This window comes from Ailuropoda melanoleuca, unplaced genomic scaffold, assembly GCF_002007445.2.
Source record: "Ailuropoda melanoleuca isolate Jingjing unplaced genomic scaffold, ASM200744v2 unplaced-scaffold11384, whole genome shotgun sequence".
Taxonomy (NCBI): domain Eukaryota; kingdom Metazoa; phylum Chordata; class Mammalia; order Carnivora; family Ursidae; genus Ailuropoda; species Ailuropoda melanoleuca.
In genome coordinates this window covers 4,983,369-5,006,946 of record NW_023179820.1, presented here as the reverse complement: position 1 = coordinate 5,006,946, position 23,578 = coordinate 4,983,369, and the positions used below count along the sequence as shown (strand labels likewise).

Sequence of the window (23,578 nt, the reverse complement as noted above, 5' to 3'; positions counted from 1 at the left end):
TTAAGCCTCTGTAGTCCCCGATGGGTTTTGCCAGTGTAGTTTTAATCTGTAATTTTTGCCACGAATGCTGTCAGTGCACCTGCCTGATAACATTAGTTATAGAGTTTTTACCGTAAGAAGTATAAATACAAATATATTAAGAGAATAGACATTCTTCCCCAGCCATCGCATCATTTGATCTGTGAACTTCTGTGAAAACCAATTGGAATAACCTTCATTGAGTGTACCAATAGATAATGGATCATGTTTTAATTTATTCTTAACATATTTTAATGTAAGAAGTTATATCTCAAAACAAATCTATTTAATGGCTAAAACACGTACATGCAATTGCTAATCAAATCTCTCTTCAACAGCAAAGCATTTTTCAAATCCAGGGAAATTTCCTAATCGACTGCCTAGCGCAGGCGCCCACACACAGAGCCCTTGCCGTGCCAGCTCTTATAGCTACGGTCAATGTAGTGAAGACACCCACATAGCAGCAGCTGCTGCCATCCTGAACCTTTCCACCCGCTGCAGGGAAGCTGCAGACATCCTCTCCAACAAACCACAGAGTCTGCATGCCAAGGTAGGCCAGTCCAAGAGCCCGGAGGGTGGGCCAGTGACTGAACCGTGAGAATAAACTGCCTTTCATGTTCCTAACCACATTCACTACCATACCGCTCCCCATCCCCAAAGCACATCCCTTCCTCATCTTAGGAAAGGACTCAGAGGAACATTGACAGGGATGAGTTTTGTGGCTTCAAGGAGGAGTGAAGGAGTGCTGTTCTTGAAGGCAGTATACCAAAGGCTGGGGAGAAATGAGTGATGGAGCCTGGTTGGGGAGATTTATAGACATCAAACCTACCTTTGTGTCAGGAACCTTGGCACACAAGAAAGAAGCTTGCCATTAAAATCAATCTGAACAATGGAAGCTTTTTGCTGTCTGCAAATCAAAGATGGTAGGAAATGTTTGACTACACAGTGACTTGTAAAACAATTGCAAAATTGACTCATGACATTTTTATTATTGCACGCATTACTATTGTATATAGCAAGATAGTCTCAGTTGCTGCAGTATTCTCAAAGGACACAGAGTAAAACCTGGATACATTAAATTAACAAGAGATTGTTCAGGGGGACTTTTGAGAACTCAGGGCATTCAATCCAAAATCAGATTCTGTGAAGTTTATGAAGATGCCACATTTCTGAGTCCCATGAAATTAATCACGTTTCTTTAATAAACCTCTCCTCCCTGACTAACAATGAGAGGGAGACATCCATGTTTATGATACCTTGATATCAACAAAAAGCAAAGATCTTCCATGTCTCCCCTTTTGAGGAGGAGGGGTTTATCAGGCTGCAGAGTAGCAGCAATCCTCAGATCCTCAGAGGGAGAGTAAAAGCTGCCCCTCCAGTCAGCAGGAGCCTGTAATCCCATCTACACAAAGAGCTCACTGAAAAGAAATTATTTTCTACCTAAATGGCTAAAGCCAGCTGAAATAAAGTGCCCAGGCTTATCTGGAGAAGAGATTTTCCCCCTTGCTTTAAGTGGGAGATCTCCTGGGTTAAACCCTAACCCTGAAACTCAGGTGATTAGAGTAAATAGCTCTCTTTTCCCTGCAAGCGCAGCCCCATCCCTGGTGTGGTCAGCTGCTCACCTGTGCTGTGCCAGGCCTTCAGGAGAGCAGGGAACGCGGTGCCATCGAGCATTTGACAGAAGAATCAGAATTAGCTTCTGGACAAATCTGAGCCAAGTAAACCCCAGGAAGAGTTGGTGGCCAAAAACCACTCAAAAACAATTTTTAAACAAATGAGGTTCTTAAACAAAGAAAAACGCATCCCCTGAAATTTATGAAGAAAATACTGAGTTCTCCAAATTCAAAGGAATTCAGGTCAGAAATTATTTACATCAACGAATGATTTAGGGTGCTTTACAATGCTACTTTCATTTATTTTTATTCCTTTTGTTAAAACCTGAATACATTTCTCCGTTTTAAAGGGACATTCTAATAGGCAGCTAGTTGGAGTAATACTAAAATATCTTCCTTCTTAAGCTTTATATTACTTGTTTGTTAAGGGTGTCCTTTGAGACTAACAGGACTGCTATTATAATGATTAGTGCTACTTTAATTATTTGATCAAATGATTGTGGAATGAGTGCTTTCCATCTTCATAGGTAAGTTTTATTCTTTTTTTTCCCCCTGGAATTCTGCCTTTAACCTTTATATTCTCCATGTTCTAATAGTTGCTGGAGCCAAACAATGAATCAAACAAAGATGACCAAAAATTGAGGGTGTCTTCCCTTATCAATGTATGTTTTGTTGTTTTCTTGAATACCTTCTGGTCAGAAACGTGACTGTTAAGTTGGCACATTCCAAAAATCCAAATAATTGACTTCTGCGTCTATTCTCACACTCCTATTGGGAGCATGCTGTGTGCCAGAGTTGCTCTATGGGGCGGATACTCCCGCCTAGGGTGACAGGAACTGCCCTGTGTGTCTCAGCCTCCATCAGCCAACCAAGTCTTAACTGCAGAAGCCAAACCATGGATGTGATGAAGAGTGTGGAAGAGACAGAGAGTGTACCAATTGACTTTTAGAAGGAGTTTGTTACATTAGCAGTTTAAAAAGCCATTTTCCCACCAAAATGATCTCATGTGATGTAGCGGTGGTTAAAATAGGATAAATATGGCACCCTACAGTGTCGCTTTGTGCAGAACCCTTCTTCCAGGCACACATTCTCACACAATGGTAACAGTTTGCAGAATTCTGTTCTAGTTGGATCCTATGTTCTAAATATAAAAGAGAACCTCATAAATTCCTAAAACCTCAAAAGGTTTTTTTTTTTTTAACAACGGTTATTGTAGCAAAAAATGAGAAAAAGATAAAGTAATTAACCCTGAAAAATGGCCTCTGATCAAACAGTGCCCTATGCAGGCCATTTCTATTCAGTGTTGCACTTTGCTTTGTGCACTTCACTTAATATAGGATTAACTATATATGAACAATCGCCCCCTGTTGAATACTAGCCTGATTCTCTATCCACTACGACTTGATTTTTCCTCCATGGTAGTTAGTGTGTTTATTTCTGCTGGCCAAAATCCATAGATCTCTTGAGCTCCGTATTTAGAAAGAAGGATATAGAGATGTACAGATTTTCCCTACCCTTGACTTCTATAGCTGAGCATAGGAAAATTTTCTGATGTATAGAGAGATATTCTGGCAGATGGACACTTAGCTGTACCCACCAAATGGTCTGTGAGATTTGGACTGCCCAAGGCACGTTAGATCCTGCCACAGACCCTGTCTTCAAGGAGCTTATGGGCGAAGCAGAAAAAAAGAAATGGTTGTTCCAGGTAGAGAACTATGTTTTCAAAGGTGACGTTTCTAATGTCCAGGGGAGACATGGGTGGCTTTGATTAGAACTTGAGTGAGGGCAGATTTCTCATTTTCCTTCTGCCTCCATGCAGTCCTTTCTTTGATGGAATGTTTCTCTGTCATTGCTTAAAGAGCCCAAAAGGAGAACAAATTACAGATCAGGGTGTCACATGTGGGCGTGACCTTTTTGAAATCAAGCCAAAGGACACTAACCTTGAAATTGCCTCCATATCCCTTCTTGGGGCTAACACAGATCTTTCTCATACTACATGCTACAACTGACTCTGAGTTTAGTGGGAGATCTAAATTCATGATTTGCAAAATCCCTATTCTTATGGAAAATAATGGGAACAGAGGCTGTCTTCCGAGAGGCAAGAGAACTTTGAGTTACTGCACAGTCTAAAAACAATGTAGGACAATATGGATATTACAGTGTTCCCCTTCCAAAGTTTCCCAGCCCTGTGCTGCTATCTACCCAACACTGAAACACTTCCTTCATGGACCCTTTCCCAACACCATTTTGAAAAAATCAGTGCTAACATGGCCCACCACTGCCCAAATGTGTCCATTATATCCTGAAAGTAGATCTTAAAAGGAATTATTAGTTTGTCAAAATACAATCCAGCATGTACACAACACATCTACACCACTAAAATCACCTGTATGTTGCTTTAAGGATCTCTTTAAGGAACCAAGTCAGAAGAAAAAATTAGTAATATCAATATTAGTGTATATCATAATGGTTATGGTTAACTTTGTCTGAAGTATGAGCCTTCTCCTGAAACTAGTACTTTCATTGGTTCTAAGATTGGTATAATGTCCTTCATTTTAATCTGGTATTAATATGAGTTTGTAAAACGTTCATGGGCCACAACTTCAAACACTCACCCCTTTCGTCTGGCCACCGTTGCTGCCGTTATGAGCACAGCGTTCAGTAGAAACAGGTGGCAGGCATAGAATGAGCATTCTGGGTTTGCCGAGTTTACTGAACACTGTCCTCTGGCCCCTGAAAACACGTGCCAGCACGTGTTGGAGACACTCCCTGTTTCTTTCCTTCCTCCTACCCTCCACAACAGAGGTAGGAACATGCACACGGTCTATCTTTATCCTGATCACTTCTGCTTGCCAAGCATTCTGTTGTTTGTTTTGGTGTTTTCCCCACCTGTTTAGACAAAGTGGCATATGCACAGTGTGCCTTAAAAGAAAACAAAAAACTGACACTTGCTTGAAATGTTTAAAGTTCAAAGTCTGTTTTGTGCTTGAATAAGGCCTAGAAACAACATGATAACACTTCACCATCCTTGCTGCCATATATCAGAAATAGCCTGATGGCTCTTAGGATGGTTAGAATCCAAAAGCAGCCTTTTTCAGTAACTTTAATATCATGTCAGATTATACCATATATTTTGAGTGAAATGTTACGAAAGACTTGGGTCAGAGAGATCACAAGGAACCAACTGATATATGTGTATATATTTAATAGTTCTCTCTTTACCTCTGCATACAGTAGCATAAGGATGTCTCTTTTGGCATTTGAAAACCCAATCAAATACTATTATATTATTATTGTTATTGTTATTATTATTATAAGTTGCCATTTATTGAACACCTACTATGTGCCAGGCACTGTAAATAAGCACTTGCTTATATTAATTCTTTTTAATCCTTCCAGAAACTTCGTAAAGAAGGTATCATCCCATTTAGCAGATGAAGAAATAGTAGCATGGAGACATTAAATAATTTTCCCCGACTGGCACAGCTATAACTCTTGGAACTGAAATTTTAATTCATACCTGTCCAATTTCTTATGTTCTTAAGGACCTTATTAACATCATGTATACTATAGACTGCTGGCCAACTTAAGAATTTTCACTGACTTTGGTTCCAAATCTCAGACAAAGATTTTTGGAAAATGGTTATAAATTTAATTTTAATTTCAAACCTAATGTCAGACCTGATTTCTCCCCTGAATTCCATTATTCTATTTATATTGAGTAAATTTCACAAGTTTATACTCTGAACTTAACTGTTTTAATACTCAATTCCTATCTGGTAGGAATAAGATACTTTAATTTCATTTTTTATTGTTGATACCCTGCCTACTTGGAAAACATATTTCAGATAGCTTTCAATATAGAAAAGATACTCCCCAAACAAATCACCCTGAAGCAAAAGTGAAAGAACGTGAGTTGGAAGATGAAAACCAGAAGCTAATTACAGCAGAAACGTAAGCTGAGGGACGCTTAATTTTTTCACTTCCTGTTAGCCAAGTCAACAAAGAGATGGCGGGCGACCCCTCTTGTGTTAATAGAAAACTTGACAAATACAGAGAACAGTGGTATCTTGTTGTATCTATGTTTTGAAAGTTAACAATTTTCACAGTAGAACTTTAAGGCAAAGTTATCTTTAATTCATTACCATCTTTGAATGTATAATTTTTAATTGTTAAAACAGTATCACACTGTCATTTGCCTGGAAAATATTGGAGACTGGCCTTAAGACTATCTTCTAAATACAAGTACAGCAATTTCTGTGTTTTCCCTTTTGTTCTTCAGGAAACAAATTTTTACCCTTTCCGCTGCTTGTAGGCATAATAGGAATGCCAGGTTGTTTCCTGCTTTCCGTAATAGACGTCTTTTCCTTGTTGTAACATAATCCTCATAATTATTGTTTTACTGGTCGCATAATGTGCCATTAAATAGATGTAGCATAATTTCATTAATCATTTCTCTGTTGGCAGACATCTGAATCACTTCTCATTTTATGGCACACATAAGGATTATATAACAAATAATTATTTCAACTTTCAGTTGAATAATAATTTATATTTATTAAATTACCTTTCACTAACAATCTCCTTTATGTATAGCATAAGCTTCTTGAAGACAGGAACAGTGTATTTTTCAATTTTCTTTTCCCCAAAATATGTAAGCTTGAAAACATTAAGTGCTTTCTCAATAATTTAATTAATAAATACTTCATACATGGCATCGGTACCTCAAAAGCAGCTGAAAGTGATGGTCCTTGATGTTGGCCCTAAATTGGAAAGTACATGAATAGTATTAGACCTACGTCTACCCTCAAAAAAACCCCTTTAAACTTAAATTTAAATGATTAAAATGAGGATCCAGAAAGCCAAATGGCACTTTTAGAAATCAGAATGCTGGAAGTCAGCGGTGGGGGTCCATGTCAGCTGAATGTTATGCCCTCCTGCTCCTGTGGCCTCTCCCATCACCCCCTCCTTTGTGTGCTGCCATTTGGAGTTTCAAGCACAGAGAGAAGTGATGTCTATTGATACAGCTCTGAATAAAAAATCCATGCAGTAAACGTGTGATCCACCCATCTATGGGCAGAAAGGGACCCTTCTCTGATACTGTGTGTAATTGTTGAATGCATCTGTGCGCTCACTTAAAGCCCATCTGTACCCTGCTGCCCAAACGTGCTTTCTCCCTGTCAAGTCAGGTGCTCAGAGCAGCCGGCTGGGGCGTGGATATACAAGAGCGCCTCTTTTAAACATTAGGAGTGATTTTTTTCCCCCAAGCAGCTCATGATTACTCAAGATGTAGAATCATAACAACTCTGAGAATCTCTAATTTTTTTGTTTATTATTTGGAATTTTTTTCTGCAAAAACTAAAATATATATTAGTGTTGTCTTGGAATAGTTGATATTTTTTCAGGGAGATCGAATCTGCACTATTTATGGGTTTTGCACTATAAAACTCTGCAGCCCAGTCACATGGCTTCTTTTTCCTAAGCCATCTGTCACAGAAGGTCTGGAATTTTATGAGAATGTTGGTTGTGCAGTCTTAACCCAAGTTTTTTTATTTTTTTTAATGAAAAATGTCAGCAACTACAATATTTAGCATTTTACTTTACATTGGCCATTAAACTTGATTACTATAGCTCTGTTTCATTGTTATAGTTACATATCAGCTATGAAGCCAAGAATTATTTTGATGTGCTCATGGCAGAATACATTGTTATACCACGGAGAGAGCACATGGCACTGATATGGTTAATATCTTGGATTTTTTTGTAACTAAGGTTTATTAATGCTGGTATAAAAACGTATTTGATATTATACAGATGGCATAAGATATTGTGGTTACTAAGTTATTATCCCGGATAAGCTGTACTGTCAAATTCAGGGCTTAAAACTATCACAGGAGATTAAACTATTTACTAAAAAGGACAGAAAGATATAGCCAAAGCATCTTAGTGCAAAGATATTAGAAGTATATTTACCTCCCACAAATATAATAAAGCGTATCTACCTCAGAGGCTGAGAGATTGAAAATAGGAACTTTGCAGGTGAAACAGGCAACCAGAAGAGGGGCCTTATTTTCTAAATCAGGTGGAAGCAGCGAGCCTTTGGAGCACGTCTACTTTGGCCCACACCTCAGCCCTCAGCAGCAACTGTTGAGGAGGGGGAAGGCAGAGTGTAAATGGGGAGTTAAAATAAATCCCCCCTGGGGACGTAACTGGCTACCATATGCGTTAGGGATCTTGCTAACGTATTCAAAGAGACTCCTGCTTTGCCAGCCAAAAGGAAAAAGAGCAGAGACGTTGTCCAAGATTTAATTGTGAACTGATGGATGATAGTGAAAATATAGAGAGGTGTTTATCTGACCCACTTAGGAAAAAGATAAGCGAGCTCTTCCCGTGTTCTGAGTCCTACTGCATGGCAGTGTCCACAGTTGGTAACAGCACAGGGGCCATCCGTAGGCATGCATCCTTTAAAAGATCCAGAGCGTGTGGGCAGTTTTGGGGCCTTGTACTTTAAACTACAACAACAACAACAACAATGAAAAGATAGCCAAAGGTATCCCAAGGAGAAATGCTGTGAGGTCTAGTGAGTTTTAAGTCTCCTACTAAGTGTCTGGAACAGAATCACCTTTATTCTGAAGTTTCACTGTACAACTGACCGCCAAGAAGTCCTGATGGCAGCTGCTACCTGAAGGCCCCCAGAATCAACAATGGTTTGCCCTGTCTGCCTCCCACCCCCGTCCCTGCAAGTTAACAAAGCTTTTCTAGTTCAAGTAACCCAAGGGAAAAGGTCACGTTCATATTAATCTAATATTCCAATAAAAATTCTCTTACAGCTGGTTATTTTTATATATATTCATGTTACACTAATACTATATTGGGGTGAGCTGGGAAGTAGTGCTGTGCCTTTTTATAAACTCAAGTGCTAATGCTATAAATGATGAATTGAGAGTGATAATTCTGCAAGCCAGAAAAGGAGATTTAAAGCTAAACTTAAATATATATATATATATATAAAAGAGGGTTAGCCAATACATTTAGCATTTGGAACGTCTTATTTATATTAGGCTCTACTTTGTTTAAACCCAGAAACACGAAGCTCACTAATGGCGCTGCTCTTAAAAGTCTGCCTAAGAATTGAACATTAACCAAAACAAATCAGAAAGCTAGATTTTAAATCAGATATACTTACATAAAAGCTTGCATTTAAAATTATCCCTTAAAAGCCCCACGTGGCTAGGCTATAACTGCAAACTGCTTAAATGTTTTTCTGTTTCCTATTGTATACCAGGGAGCCGAGATAGAAGTGGATGAAAATGGCACATTGGACTTAAGCCTGAAAAAAAATCGAATCCTGGACAAAGCTGCACCCCTAACTTCCTCTAACACTTCTATTCCAACTCCTTCCTCTTCCCCATTCAAAACAAGCAGCATTTTGGTCAATGCAGCATTCTATCAGGCTCTCTGTGATCAAGAGGGCTGGGATACTCCTATCAACTATAGCAAAACTCATGGGAAGACAGAGGAGGAGAAAGAGGTATTGTTTCAATATGTCAATCACTGAATTTAAGACAGAGCATGATTGGAGAGTATTTTTAGCTTTTTCCTCCTACATAACTTCTTGTATTCCTGTTTAGGTAATACATAATTCTGCACCTTGTTTTAGATTTTGGTAAAGTGATGACTTTAAATTTCATCAGAAACTGATAAATGAATCCAACTTTTCCTGTCACTTGGCTAAAATGATGTCACTGTAGTGAATTTAATTCCCGTTAGGGCTGCAATTCTGTTCATTGCATGAGAGGTTATATTAGCCATCCCTTCAGATACGGCAGCCTGTAAGGTGCAATGTATCACTCAACACTGAAATGCCAACTTACTAATTCTTTCTGAACCAGAGGGTAGAAAATGAAATCAAACCAGGGATGAGTAAGAATCATGTCGAATTCCTTGCCTTGGTTTCATGAAGGAACTATGTTAGCGTATCCACGTATAGAGCCATTAGCTGAGGTATTTGGATCATGGGTGTCCAGGTCGTATCAATCCCAAAGTCAAGGAGATGCATTTGTGTGTTTGGTTATCTTTGGAGTAGCCAGATGTTGTGACTGCTGGTTCATCAAGCCTTCATCTCCATAGTTTGAGCCGCCTGGCCTAGTCTGATTAGCCATGACTTAATGTCTTCCAAAAGAATTCATGACCAGAAACCTCCACCATTTAGACTCTGTATCATTGCAAATGTGACCCTAACTGTTACACTAGTGATTCACTTTACTTTGTGTCAGGAAAATTGTTGATACTTGCTGGTTGGTATGTTTAAAGAAATAAATTAGCCACTGTCTTTGGAAGGGTGTACCACCTTTTCATCTTTTTGAAGTTCAGAAACTTTTGGGGGAAAAACTAATTTGTTTTTAGCATATGCTTTAACATCTCAGAGCATAAGTCGACATAAACAGTAGTCATCACAAGATTGGGTTGTTTCTCCAAGTCCCCTTCCTTTCTTCCTTACTCCCTCCCTCCTTCACTTCCTTCATTCCTTCTTCAATCCTTTCTTCCTTCTTTCTTTCCTTCCTTTATCCCTCCCTTCCCTCTCTCTCTCTCTCCCCTATTCCTTTCCTTCCTTCCTTCCTTCCTTCACTCCCTCCTTCCTTCCTGGCTTCCTTCAGCACACTTTCCCTGGCATCTTCCTGTCCCGGCAATAACATAGGTCCCAAGGATGCAGCACCAAATGGGACAAACTTCCCCAACATGTATGCTCAGTCAGTAGGAACATTGGCAGATAACCAAATACAGTGACAAATGGAATAGCACGAGCAGGCACACAATAAAGAAAAAAAGGAATGTCAACCCTATGCACAGTGGTCAGGGATGGGTTCCGGTAGGATCCCCCAGGATCCAAGGCAAGGCAGACTCTGTGTCACCACCACTGACACCAACACAGAGAAGTGGGAATGGAATTCACACAACAGCAGTTTCTGATTTGATTCTGCCATGCTAGTCTTAGTCATTTTATTATGCTTGGCTTTACAAGATTTGCCTCGCGTACTTAGGGATGGTCTTAGTTAATCTATCATAACACTATTTTAGAAGAATCATTTCTAAAAATAATATATGTTTGACTCTGATCGTTATAAAACTAATACCTGGAAAATATTAGAAGCTGGTTTCCTTTAAGTGATGACCACAGATGGATGAATACATACCTCTTCCCTCTCCACATTCCGCCCTGTTATTTGGAACTTGTGCAAGGCAACAGAAGTTACACCTAACTTCTGTTTATTTTTATAATCTGGAAATCTGTCAGTATTCACATTAACTGATCATTTTGCACAACTGGTCTGAAATGGAGGTAAGGAAGCAGTGCAGGTTGTTGGGAAGCACAATCACAATGAGATCAAGATTGTTGATCCAATCCCACTCTGCAGAAGCCAGCTTCAGAGAAAGGGAATACCCTCTCATTCATAAAACTGCTTCATCCCCAGCTAGTCCTATAGCTGATGGGATCATGGCATGTCCCACTCTACACCACCAAAAGGAAACCCAATCCTAGTTAGAAGATCTGTTGATGGAGGTTCAGTAGAAGTCTCATGTCACATGAAGATTTACAAAGTAAGCATAACTGTGCCCCTATTCTTGGACGAATCCCACTAGGATAAAACCCACTTAGTTTGGAAGCATCTCAGTGTCATGTGCAAGGTGGGACTTAGACTTTCTGTCCCCACTCTTGTGACTGCTGTAAATGGACCATGGACAACAATCACCAGACATCTTCCTTCCAATGTCAGACATACTGATTCAGTCTGGAGAGGTAGTAATGAAGCAAATTTGTGTTAAATGAGTTCTTATTTTCTTTTAGGGTCTCTTGTATTGTTTTATCTTGGTTATAATCTTTGGCCTCAGCAACAATGTCAACAAAGTACTCATATTCTGAGACACTCCCCCCATTTGGAGGTCTAGTAAGTACCTCAGGAACCTCCTTGGCTATACCTCTTATCACTCAGATAGCCAGAAAATGAGGTCTCATAAACAAATATTTTCTTTATTTCCATTCTCCTTTTTTTTTTGCATAATTCCAAAAAACATCTGGATTCACCTTGGCAGCTTCATGGATTCAACTGGAGTATGTTCTTATCTAAACCTTACGTATCTGTGACAGTGTTTTCTTTCTCAGCAAATTCATGGGGAAAATGGATTTGGTTAGGTTAGATTTCTGCTTTTCCAAATGGCTTACTTACTTCAGGTCTGACGGTACATACTCTTACTGCTACAGTTTGCAACCTTAGCATTCTGAAATCTGGAAGATGCTATGTGTCACTAAGAATGACAGAAGAGGACTTTGAAGGTGCTAAGTAAGTTCCTAGAGTCAAAGTGCTTGCCCTAGGTTTGAGTTGACAAATTGGTTTTTGTTTGTTTGTTTTTTGCTTTTTTGTAAGAGTGCACCCACGTGAGCTTGCGGGGAGGGGCAGAGGGAGATGGAGGGAGAGAGAGAATCTTAAGCAGGCTCCATACCCAGCACAGAGCCCCATGCTGGTATTGATCTCGATACCCTGAGATCACAACTGAGCCTAAATCCAGAGTCTGTCACTTAACCAACTGGGCCACTCAGGCACCCTAACAAAATATTTTTTAAGCTTAATTGTTAGTGTCACAGTGATCTGACCATGAGAGATTCATTGCCTGGGGAAACCACATGTAATGGGGACACCCTCACGTAAAAGTGCTTCTGAAGCACTGTTAACTCCCCAAAAGAGTTTTTCACCCCTCCTTCTTTGTGCCTTCGTCTGTACTGAGGTAATCTATAAATAGACAGTATTTATCGCCCTGTTCTGAATCTTATAAATGAGAACTGTGGTACTTGATAGTTATTATTTTTAAAAAATAGATTGTATTCAACATCTTCGTTGTGAAGGTAGCAGAGGGACACTGAGTTCAGTAAAAATAAAGATAAGGGATCTTTATACACAGTATCTCATTATCTTAACAGTCATGAAAAACAGGATTATTGTCAAAGTTTTTGGAGGAGAAAATTGGGGCTCAAGGAGGTTAAGGTGTTGGTCCTTGGTCCTATAGAAATTAAGAAATGGGCCTGGGCTTCCCTAAAATGAAGAAAGAGGAGAGGGAAAAGAATGGAGAGAAAGAAAAGATTAAACAGCACATCAAAAAGTGGCAACAGCTAGGGAATATTGAAGACAATTAGAAAGGAAAAAGACAAGGAAGAAGAAATGGTTCTTGGCAAGGCTCGGGGGAACCAACAGTGGTCTATAGTGCTTCCCAGGGCAGCAGGACCAAACCTACCCTGACCGTGATCTACAGGACACGACCACAAAAACCAGTCATGGGAAGTGGTCCATGCCTGTCTTTTCCAGTGAGCCCCACCTGGATGCTGCACTCGGCCCAGGCAATACTGTGAATATTTGAAGACCGTGTAGTGGTCGGCTCCTTATCTGATACCTTGTCCTTCCCATTGGCACCTCTACCCTTACCCCACACCACATTCACACACGTACACACACACACACACACACACCCAAAAACAGAGTGATTATTTCTAATTCATTGTTATCTAGTTCATATGCACAACAGTTGCTTAATTTTGGTGGTAATTTTCAGAAAATATTGTCTGTCTCTCTCAGTGAAATAGCCTGTCCAGATGCCCCCTAAAAAAAATCCTGATTCTGGAAAAAACTCAAAAAATCTCGAAAGGAAAGTGCTGAGAAATAACTAGGGCTGTCAATTCCATTCAACTGTCAGTTCTCCAAAGATTTCAGGGCTTAAAATGTTAAAAGTGCCAGATGCTATTATCTGTTATTCATGTTACCATTATGTTCTGGTCTTTACTGAAATCAATATAAACTTCCATCTGTACATTAAAGGAATTTCATTGCATCCACATACTTTCTAAACACAACACATAAATGCCAAAGTCTCTCTTACATATCCACAAGATAAAGCCATTATTTTTTTAAATTATATTTTAAATTTCGAAAAAATTCTTCCAAATGACATTGGCTAATTTTTTACTGGGTGCTATTTAAACATTTATCTAATATAAAGTGATTGTGCAACAAAATAAGAATTCTTTCAGTGATGATCACCTGTATTTTAGTACATATGCTCTCTACAGGTTTCTTGGGGTAAAGACAAAGAGCAAAGAAGAGGGGAAAAGGCAATTATTTCATGATGTAATTGCATGCATACAAGTCCATAGTTTTTACAGGAACCCACGAAATATTTAAAAGCTCATATCCAGGGGCGCCTGGGTGGTGCAGCGGTTAAGCGTCTGCCTTTGGCTCAGGGCGTGATCCCGGCGTTATGGGATCGAGCCCCACATCAGGCTCTTCTGCTATGAGCCTGCTTCTTCCTCTCCCACTCCCCCTGCTTGTGTTCCCTCTCTCTCACTGGCTGTCTCTATCTCTGTCAAATAAATAAATAAAATCTTTTTAAAAAAAAAATCTCGTATCCAGTGAAATTATCCTTTTAAAACATTACCACATGTTACTATACCAAATTAAATACCATATGTTCTGCAAATATTATTTTTATATGTTTTAGTTACAATAATAATTTAAATTTTCATAATTGATGATTTCTTTCAAAATCCCTTATTCCTTTGTCTTCCATAATATATAGATTGAGCAGTCAAACAATAGCTGATAAACCTTATATGTTCATCTATAAATGTACATGCCTTTAGGAATACTCTGTTCTTAATTTTATCATAAAGAAAATAATAAAAGGCTCTTTTTCACTGTATGCCATTTAAGAAAATAATTTAGCATCTAAACAGAAAAACAAAGGCTGTTCCACACTGAGACAATATTGGATTTAGCATTTGTATCTACTTTCAAAAAGCCAAGACATTATAAATTGTAGCAGAAAACACTACCTGGGTGAAATCCAGATAGCACCAAATGGAATAGATGGTGGCATTATCAGGTTTAAGGTCTTCTAATTAGGAATTGCTTCATGTTAGGCATTTATCTATAAAACTTGAAAAGGAGAGGGGCGCCTGGGTGGCACAGCGGTTAAGCGTCTGCCTTCGGCTCAGGGCGTGATCCCGGCGTTGTGGGATCGAGCCCCACATCAGGCTCCTCTGCTATGAGCCTGCTTCTTCCTCTCCCACTCCCCCTGCTTGTGTTCCCTCTCTCGCTGGCTGTCTCTATCTCTGTCAAATAAATAAATAAAATCTTTAAAAAAAAAAAAACTTGAAAAGGAGAAACACCATTCATCTATTTTGTTATAGATTCCATGGGAGGTAGCATCAAAGTGGCACTTCTCTTTGTATCTTAAAGGGCAACTATAATCAAGCACCCATTTCTCCTTTTTTTAAGTGGTGTACTATTATCTCTTACTATTTTCAAACATATACCAATTTTTAAAAAGTGAACAACTTAGAACTATAAATAATATGAAGAAAGAAATTGTACCAAACCAGGTTTTATTAATTTGACAGGAAGATAGAGTTACTTGAGATGGTTTACCAATGTATTTACCACTGTATGGTTTTGTGGAAAACAACTGAATTGCTACCCAACTAATTAATGAAAAAAATATTGCCTTTATGACTGAGATCAAGGGGTAGAATTTTTCCTTGGTGCAGAAAACCCAGGTATTTTGTTTTTCCATTGATTTTGAGTGTAGATTCAAGATTATTAAAATTATACTTTGCCATCACATTTTCATATCCATTTAATTTAAATGAGATTTACCTTGAATAATTCAAAATAATTTTCTCATTTTAAAGAGATCAGTACTTTTGAGAATTAGAATACAGTTTTCTATATTAGTTAATCTGATTTTAATATTAAATCCAGGAAGTATTATATTTACTGGATATAAGCTTAAGTTGTAAGTAAGCTAATTATGGAATTGAGGAAAATCATCATTAGTCTTCTGTAAGATAATATATCAGATGGTAAATAAATTATATGAAAGGGTTACTAAATCTTCCTTATGAAATCAAGATCAGTACTAAGCTTTAAAAAAAGCCACAAAAATTAGTGATAATCCAGCAAGAAATTCCATCTAATGACTAAAGCATTACAAGATACCAACTTAGCAAAAGAGGTAACTTAAGAAAAATAGGGAGCGATGTGAGAATAAAGCAATTATTGAGAAAAAATAAAATTCAATGGCTAAATATTGTGGATCACTTATTACATATTTAAACAAACAATTTAAATCTTAATTATTTGCATATTAGAAAGGACATTTTGTTAACCTAAATTTACTTATTCTTTTTTGTTCAAAAATTTGTGTTTCATTTTTGCAATATTTCTTTTGTTTTACCAATAATAATATAAAGAATTATTCCTATGTTATCTAGGAAACATTCAGTATACAATAGAATCTGAAAAGTATGTTATATGGCTCAAGAAATGCCTCTGTTCTTATATTTGCCAAAATGTGAACTTTTAAAGGTGTTCCCATGAATTGTAATTTTTTATTCTTCATCAAGGATAGAGGTCCATAATAATCAGGATATATCCTTATACTTATTAATTTTGTGTACAAATCCTATGAAGAATTGCTGCTAAGTCGTTAAGCTAAAACTCAAACTCCACCCTGTTGACTTCAAATACAGTTGTCTATCCAGGGTATCCTAATGCCTTGTGTGCTTCTATATTATTTTTTTTTTCCTTCAGAAAGACCCAGTGAGCTCTCTAGAAAATTTAGAGGAGAAAAAGTTTCCTGGAGAGGCCTCCATACCAAGCCCTAAAACCAAGCTCCATGCAAGAGATCTCAAAAAAGAACTAATCACGTAAGTGATCTTCAGTGGCATATTCTGTGAGATTCCAGAATTAGGAGACTCAAGTTCAAAATTTCGAGTAATAATATCGTGGTTTATACAGTTGACTTTAGGAATGTTTTAGGGCAATTTCAGCCAGTCAATAGTTAAATGTTCCATACATACCTAAATTTATGCTTAGAACTAAGAGGATTATGGGGGAAAAAAGTGTACATGACATGATTTCATGCTAAGAGATGATTGAAAAAAAAGTATAAAACAATTAGAAATGTTTGTGTTTTGTTCTGCTTTGTTTTGTTTCATTTGGCTGACCAGAACTTCATTGTGCTCTTCTCCACTGAGACAGACTGAACTACAATGTCTCCATAGTACCATTTACTAGTCTCGTAGACATCGTTTTTAAACTAATTTTAACCTACACTTTCTTAAATGTAAAGCAGGAGTATCAGCAGTCATCTCATGAAATTGTGAAAATCTAAGGAAACTATAAGAATATATGCAATGCCTAGTGGATAGCATGTTTTTATGGTGTGATAATTATCACTGCTTGTGACATAGACCACTAAGATATAGTATCCTAAGCAGGATTATTGAATTTTGCCCACTAAAGGCATACACACTTTTTAACAGAGAATTACATTAATTCATGTCTCTATTGAAATTTTTTTGAGAAATTCATCACATTTAATTAGGATTTAAATAATATTACATTGAAATTTTAAAAATATTACATGTGTTTCAGATACAGATGGCAGCCATTTTCTTTTTGATTCTGCAGTAAATATCAAGTCCCTAAAGTCTGTCAGCAAGTTAATGTTTCTTTCCATAACATAATGATAGTATCATTAGCCTACGGATGATACAAAAAACCTACTACCCTTAGGTCTAACCTCTCCCGCAGACTCATAGATTCTCCTTGAAAGCAGAGGCCAGCTTTTTCTTTTTGGAGTGGAATTTTTCCATTTAATTTGGGATTCTGTTAAAAATCATTTAACATTCTTCATGATGATGAGTTCAGCGATACTATAAAGTCAGTTGCGATGATGGAGTGAAAGATCCAGAATTCTTTAGGAGTCACATCTTTTTAGGACTAGTTGGGTTTAGCTATTCTTTCTGTGACAGTGGAACAATTGTTAATTCATTCAGTAACTATTTTTTGCATGCCTACTATGTTCGAGGTGTATGTTAGATGCTGGGAATATAGAGGCAACAAATTTGAAGTGAACTCTGCCCTTCCAGAAAGTGCCTTGAAGGAAATGAACAGGGTGTAGGGATAGAGAATGTTGCTTCTGGATTGGGTGAATGAGTTGAAGAAATGTTTATGTTTTGATCAGAAGTTCTTAATCTGACACCTACTGACCCCAGAAGATACAAGTCAGTGCTTCAGGGAGTCTATGAACCATATAACACTTAATGCAAATGATTATTTGGGTAAGGGAGTTTATGGTTTTCATCACCTTCTCAAAGGATTCTGTGACTCAAGAGAGTTTAAAGACTAGGGCACCTGACAGCAGTAAGTACTAGTTAAGACTGCAATAGAGGCTGGGAGCAGGAACACAGTTTCGGGGAGCAGGGACCCTGCGCTGAGCCCTGAGGACCAGCCGGACATGGAGAGACAGAGAGTGCAGCCATGGACAAGCAGGACAGGACCCTGAGAAGAGTGCCTGGTTGTAGGTTTGCATGAGCAAGCCACAGGTGTTTAAACAGGAAAGTGAATTAATGGCATAGTGCTTTAGGAAGAACATCATGCAAAATTATTCTGAAGCTGGAAGGTCATCTAAAACATTGATGTGAAAAAAAATAAAACACTGATGTAGAGATTCAGACATGAGATCATGAGACTAGAGAAAGTATATAAAGTAAGAGATAGAGTGTTCCTGAGGCCCTGAGGATGCACATGCTGCTGGCCCCTGAGAGGGCAAAAAGGATGCCCACAAAGAACACAGAAACCAGGCCCTTTAGAAATAAAGGAGGATGACTAAAGAAAATGATTGCCGATGGGAGCAAAAAGCTAAAACAATTCCCAAACTGGGCATTTGGTATTATTGATTTGCACTGTAAGTTCAAAGAGGTTAAGAAAATGCTGGACAAATCTTTGGAAAATAGGTCTGACAAAGTAATGGAGGCAGGGAAGGGAGCATAAGGTGGAGAAGTGTGTGTGCTGGGACAATGCAGGTGTTGCCACCAGATTACTGCAGGAAGAAGAACAAAGATTGTGCACTTAGCCCAGCTCTCATGGCCCTATTTTTTTTTTAACCTTGAAGATCTGTGACTGTGGGTCATTAGAATTTAGAGTGTGATTCACACAAATTCCTTGTGGATACGACTTGGCCTGGGCATTGTCCGGGTGGCAGGTGTTCCTAAGTTCCTTCTCCACTTCACCTCCAGTTATCAGGCAGGGGAGTAGAGACACTAGGATAAGTGAGGAGGAGAGGTGGGAGATGTTTCAGGCAAACACAAGGCAGGATCCGTTGTTTTTCTACACTTATATCCTTAGCAGGCAGTATAGTCCTGGCTGGGTTGTGTTTCACATGAGGGAGTGAGGAAGTGAGTGACATGCAGGAAAATAGGCTCTGTATATAGATGGTGAAATATTAAAGTATATTCATGCACAAATATATTCAAAGCTGCCAATTAATGAGAGTTTCTAAAAAAAAGTAACCCTTCCACTTAGCCACCAGCATCTATATGATCTCTTCTGAATCTCTTCTGAATCTGAATCATTTTCTTCTGAATCAGTATAAAACTATGTTTCAATTTTTCTAATAAAAAAATTAAAAATCTCTCTTGACCTTGCTTTCATCTTGACCCCTGTCTCTTCTTCCTTTGGTAGCTAACCTTCTCAAGAAAGTGTGCCTCTGTTTCTCTCCTGAATTTCTCCTAGATAGGCTTTCATTCTCATCATTCCACCAAAACCACCCCTAAGTCCTCCAGGGAACCCATCTGTGTGTGGTTTCTTGGTCCTCTTGACCCTACTTGATGGGGTTGCAGATTTGACAGAGCTGATCACTTCCTCCTCTATCTTCTGTACCTGGTTTCTAGGGTATCACACCTCGGGACAATTTCCCACCTCACCTGTCACTCCTGCTTAGACTCCTGTGCAGCCTTCAAAGGATGGAATGTCTCAGAGCTCAGTCCCGGATGGAACCTCTTCTCTCCTTGGTCTACACTCAGTCCCTCAGGTTCTCGGTGTTAGAACCATCTCTACTCTGAGGACTCCCTGGCCAGCACCACCTCTGGACCCACTTCCAATGGCCCACGGGGAATGAGCTTTCCCCTCCCTGCAGGAACCTGCCCCTCTCTATCCACCAGCCACCTCTTCTCCTGCTTTCCCCCTAAGGCTTCAGGATCTAACTGTTGCTATTCTCTCTGCCACAGACATCTGCAGGGTGCCATAGGTCCTCATCCTCCCCCAGCTCTTCTCTCAAATGTTACTTATCCGAGGGGTCTTCCTGTCTACTATCATCTCCCACCCCCAGCCCTGATGCTTCTCTCCCCTTTTTCTGGATCTCCTGTTGTCTGTCAGTATTTATCACCTTCTAATGCACTCATACATTTTGCTTGCCTGTGTTCTCTATTGTCTGCCTCCCCAACTAGAGTGGAGGCCCCAGGAAGGCAAGGGTGTTCTTCTTTCATTGATTTTGTTCTCTCCTACATCCACGCCATTGGTACATAATATTTACTTCACTGCCTCTTACTTCCCCAACTACACAATGAATTGGGAACTGCATCTCAAATGCTGTTACAGGCCTTGCACCAGAAAGTGTTTGATACTATTATTCCTAGTGCAACACTGATTTATTTTGTGGACATGTGACTAATTTTTAAATAATCTTAGGCTGCATTATTTATGGATTTCATAGGCAAACACTACTGGCTCAAATATCATCTTCTCTTATGAGTTTAATATTCACGTAGAACTTGGAGGTGGGAGCAACGTGACAGATGAGTACCGAACACACTAGAGCTTCAATGTCACTGAACATTGTTTCTTCCTGGCGGTGGCTTGGGGTCAGCCATATACTTACTCCCTGTGGAGCTACCATTCAAGTTTTTAAAATCTTTGTATGAATTTTGTTTCTTCATATTGCTTTGAATATCTTCAAAAATGGCAAATTTTCATCCTTTGAAGGTGGATTTTTGGACATTGTGAGAGTCATTCCAAACTAAATGTAGTGTAAAAGATTGATAATTAACCTGCATTAGTATTTTGAACAGAAAAATGAAGTGAGATTAGTTTGTAATGGGCATTTCTCACTGGTACAAAACAAATACAAAAGAGGAAGGGCTCTAAAAACATTGTGAACAGTTTTTGAAATATAATCTAATCATGAATTCTTAGGAAATTAACTGTATAGAGACCTCATGGTTCTTTCCTCGTTTTCCAGACTGATGAACGATTCAGTGGATACAGCTGATCTTTATGTACCTGTGTTAGTACACGGGTTTTGTAAAAGTCCTAATACAGTTTCATCCTTTTTCAAAAATTATGCTATGCTTTGTGTTTCTAATAGATAAATGTACCTTAATTGATTACCAGAAACTGTTTGCAAAATAGGATTTTTTAATGTCGTTGATTAGAATAAATTTTCTCAGAGTTTGAGGACTACTTACTGAAGGAAACAGCTTGTTTCCTTTCTCTAAGTGTTAATTCTATCTTTTTTTATAAAGATTTTTAGAATTTATTTAAAGCACAACCAGGGGAAGGGTCAGAAGAAGGGGGGGAAGCAGACTCCCCCCTGAGCAGGGAGCCTGACAAGGGGCTTGATCCCAGGACCCTGAGATCACCACCTGAGCTGAAGGCTGATGCTTAACCAACAAAGCCACCCAGGCACCCCTCTAAGTGTTAATACTTTCATTTGCAAACCTACCCAGAATGGTTGACCCGACTGGTACAGGCACATGTTATTGGTTAAGATTTTTCATTGACGATTTATAATTTAAGCCAGCTATTAGAATCTGAAACAAAAGCTTTTCCCGCAACAACATTGTCTCCAATCCTTTCTTTATTCCTCGACTTCTTTATACCACCAAACTTAAAAAAAGTAATTAGCAGCTAATTAAATGCATACTTAACTATTTCACTCCCTGACTAATTTATAGTCAACTGGTTTAAAACTCATTGGCACTTCTCTGCCTCTCCTGGCAGTATTAATATAAATAGTTAAAAAATAGAAATAAAATTTAAAAATAAAATAAAATAAATGCAGTGCTGTTTTTGCACACTAGGTGGCCATGTATTTCTAAAATGGGGATTCCCAGGCAATTACAACACATCTCTCACACTCTGAATATTCTAGTTGTACAGTGTTCAGAAAAGATTATTTCTCCACTTAGTGGGTGAATGGCACTTGCAAGATAACTGAGGTCAAATGTTAATCATTGTTCTTCTTTTTCCTTTACTCGTTTACATGTATTTATAGCTTCCACATTTTCCTTTCTGATATTCCATCTAGGGAATGTGGTAGGGGAAGAGCTAGGCAATTCAGCTTGGATCGAGCCCTGAAAATCGAACATCTCTGTGAGAAATGGAAATGTTCAAACTCTTATAGTTTCTTTAGATCACCTGAAGATGATTAGAAAGTAGCTCACAGGAGAAAATAACAAAACAAAAAACAGGAAGGTGACATTTCAGAAAATCTTGAATGTTGGCAATCTAGCTCTAAATGTCCCTTCAGAGGGGTAAACTCTGTGTTCTTCACATATGGATAAGCCTTCACTTTAGGCAGCATGTCAGAGAAAACCAGAAGCCTGAATGACGTAACTGATTTTTCCTCTGATTAACACCACCACAAATAGCACTGAGTAGGCTGGGGTCAATCTGCTTACTCCAAATGAGTGACTTTTGAGCAGCCTCAGAGGAAAATAAATGACTGAGGAACCAAGGAATCTATTAACTATAGAAGCAAATCCTCTTATGTTATTTCTAAAACACACATAAGATGCGCAGAATGTGACCAGCTTCTGAGATACAGTGGAGTGCACCAATACAGACTCTGGTCTTTGGCAGATGGCCTGGAGAGCCTACTGCTTTGGTGGTTAATTACCAATTGTCTATGATGGTTTCCAGCTTTGGATAAATTGATCCCAAGCTTTAATAACTAAATTTCTTATCGGTTTCTGTATTGTCAGCAATTTTCCCATCTAAAATGTCAGTTTACCTTTCCAGGATATGTAGTATTTTCAAAGATTTTCTTTTTTCAAGCAGTTTCTAAAATGTATATGAAGTTGCTATGATGACCTTTTCGTAAGAACTCACAAAAATCCGTATGTGCCTGAGTGGCTCAGTTGGTTAAGCAGCCAACTCTTGGTCTCAGCTCAGGTCTTGATCTCAGTGTAGTGAGTTCAAGCCCCATACCATTGGGCTCCACACCAGGCATGGAGTCTACTTAAAAAAAAAAAACACACACCTCAAACTCACAAAAATTCTTTTCTGAAATCTGTTACATAATTGGTGCCAGTATTCCTAAGAGCCATCTCATTATAAAGTATGGGTTTATAACATTTATATTTCCAAAGAAATAAAACGTCATTGGTTGTTGACTCACAACATTGCTAGTGCATATATTTCAGCATCACTTCCCTACGTGATGAATCAGAGAATCAATGTGATGTTGAAAACTAATACCTTCAGATCATGCCAGTATTCTTCTAGCTAGTCTACTGGTTCCTAGGTAACACAAATCCTTAGCTCATGAGCTCCTGTGTGTGTCCCGTACTGTGCTAACTGATCTTGAAAAGAGAAGCTACCTCATAACCTATAGACAGAGCAAATGAATCTGTGAAAAGCACTTGAATTTAATACTATATTTTTTACTGACTCAGCTGTCCAACGCCAGGATGTGATGGAAGTGGCCATGTCACAGGGAACTACGCTTCCCATCGCAGGTACCTTACAACCTACAACATTTTATTCTAACGTAAATACTTATTCTCACCCATTCTAGGAAGATATTATCTGGATCCGGAATTGAGGAGTGAGTTAGTTGGGGTTTTTTGTTTTGTTTTGTTTTTTTCCCCAGAAGTAAAGCTAAGTTAAATCATCTGGCTTTTTATTTATACAGTATAGAAATCATGATTTTTGGTCAAAAATAGTTTTCTGATCCTATTGTGCAGGTTATAAACCAAAAGCTAGAGTTTATGTCAGGGCTTTGGTTCTGTCTAACTTTAGAACTCAAGTGAAACCAAGGTAAGATAATAGACTGCC

At 38.6% G+C, this 23,578-nt stretch overlaps 1 protein-coding gene across 2 annotated transcripts in view; it reads left to right on the top strand.

The window, feature by feature from the left end:
- The window catches only part of ST18 (ST18 C2H2C-type zinc finger transcription factor), a 107,893-nt gene that overhangs the window by 62,222 nt on the left and 22,093 nt on the right, over nucleotides 1-23,578 (top strand). The window contains exons 10-13 of one of the 2 annotated variants that reach the window (XM_034650147.1): nucleotides 357-568; nucleotides 8,917-9,162; nucleotides 16,268-16,383; nucleotides 23,197-23,259. In XM_034650147.1, the coding sequence (XP_034506038.1) occupies nucleotides 357-568; nucleotides 8,917-9,162; nucleotides 16,268-16,383; nucleotides 23,197-23,259 (637 nt within the window). The remainder of the gene's footprint in view (nucleotides 1-356; nucleotides 569-8,916; nucleotides 9,163-16,267; nucleotides 16,384-23,196; nucleotides 23,260-23,578) is intronic. The other variant, XM_034650148.1, reaches the window with a different exon arrangement.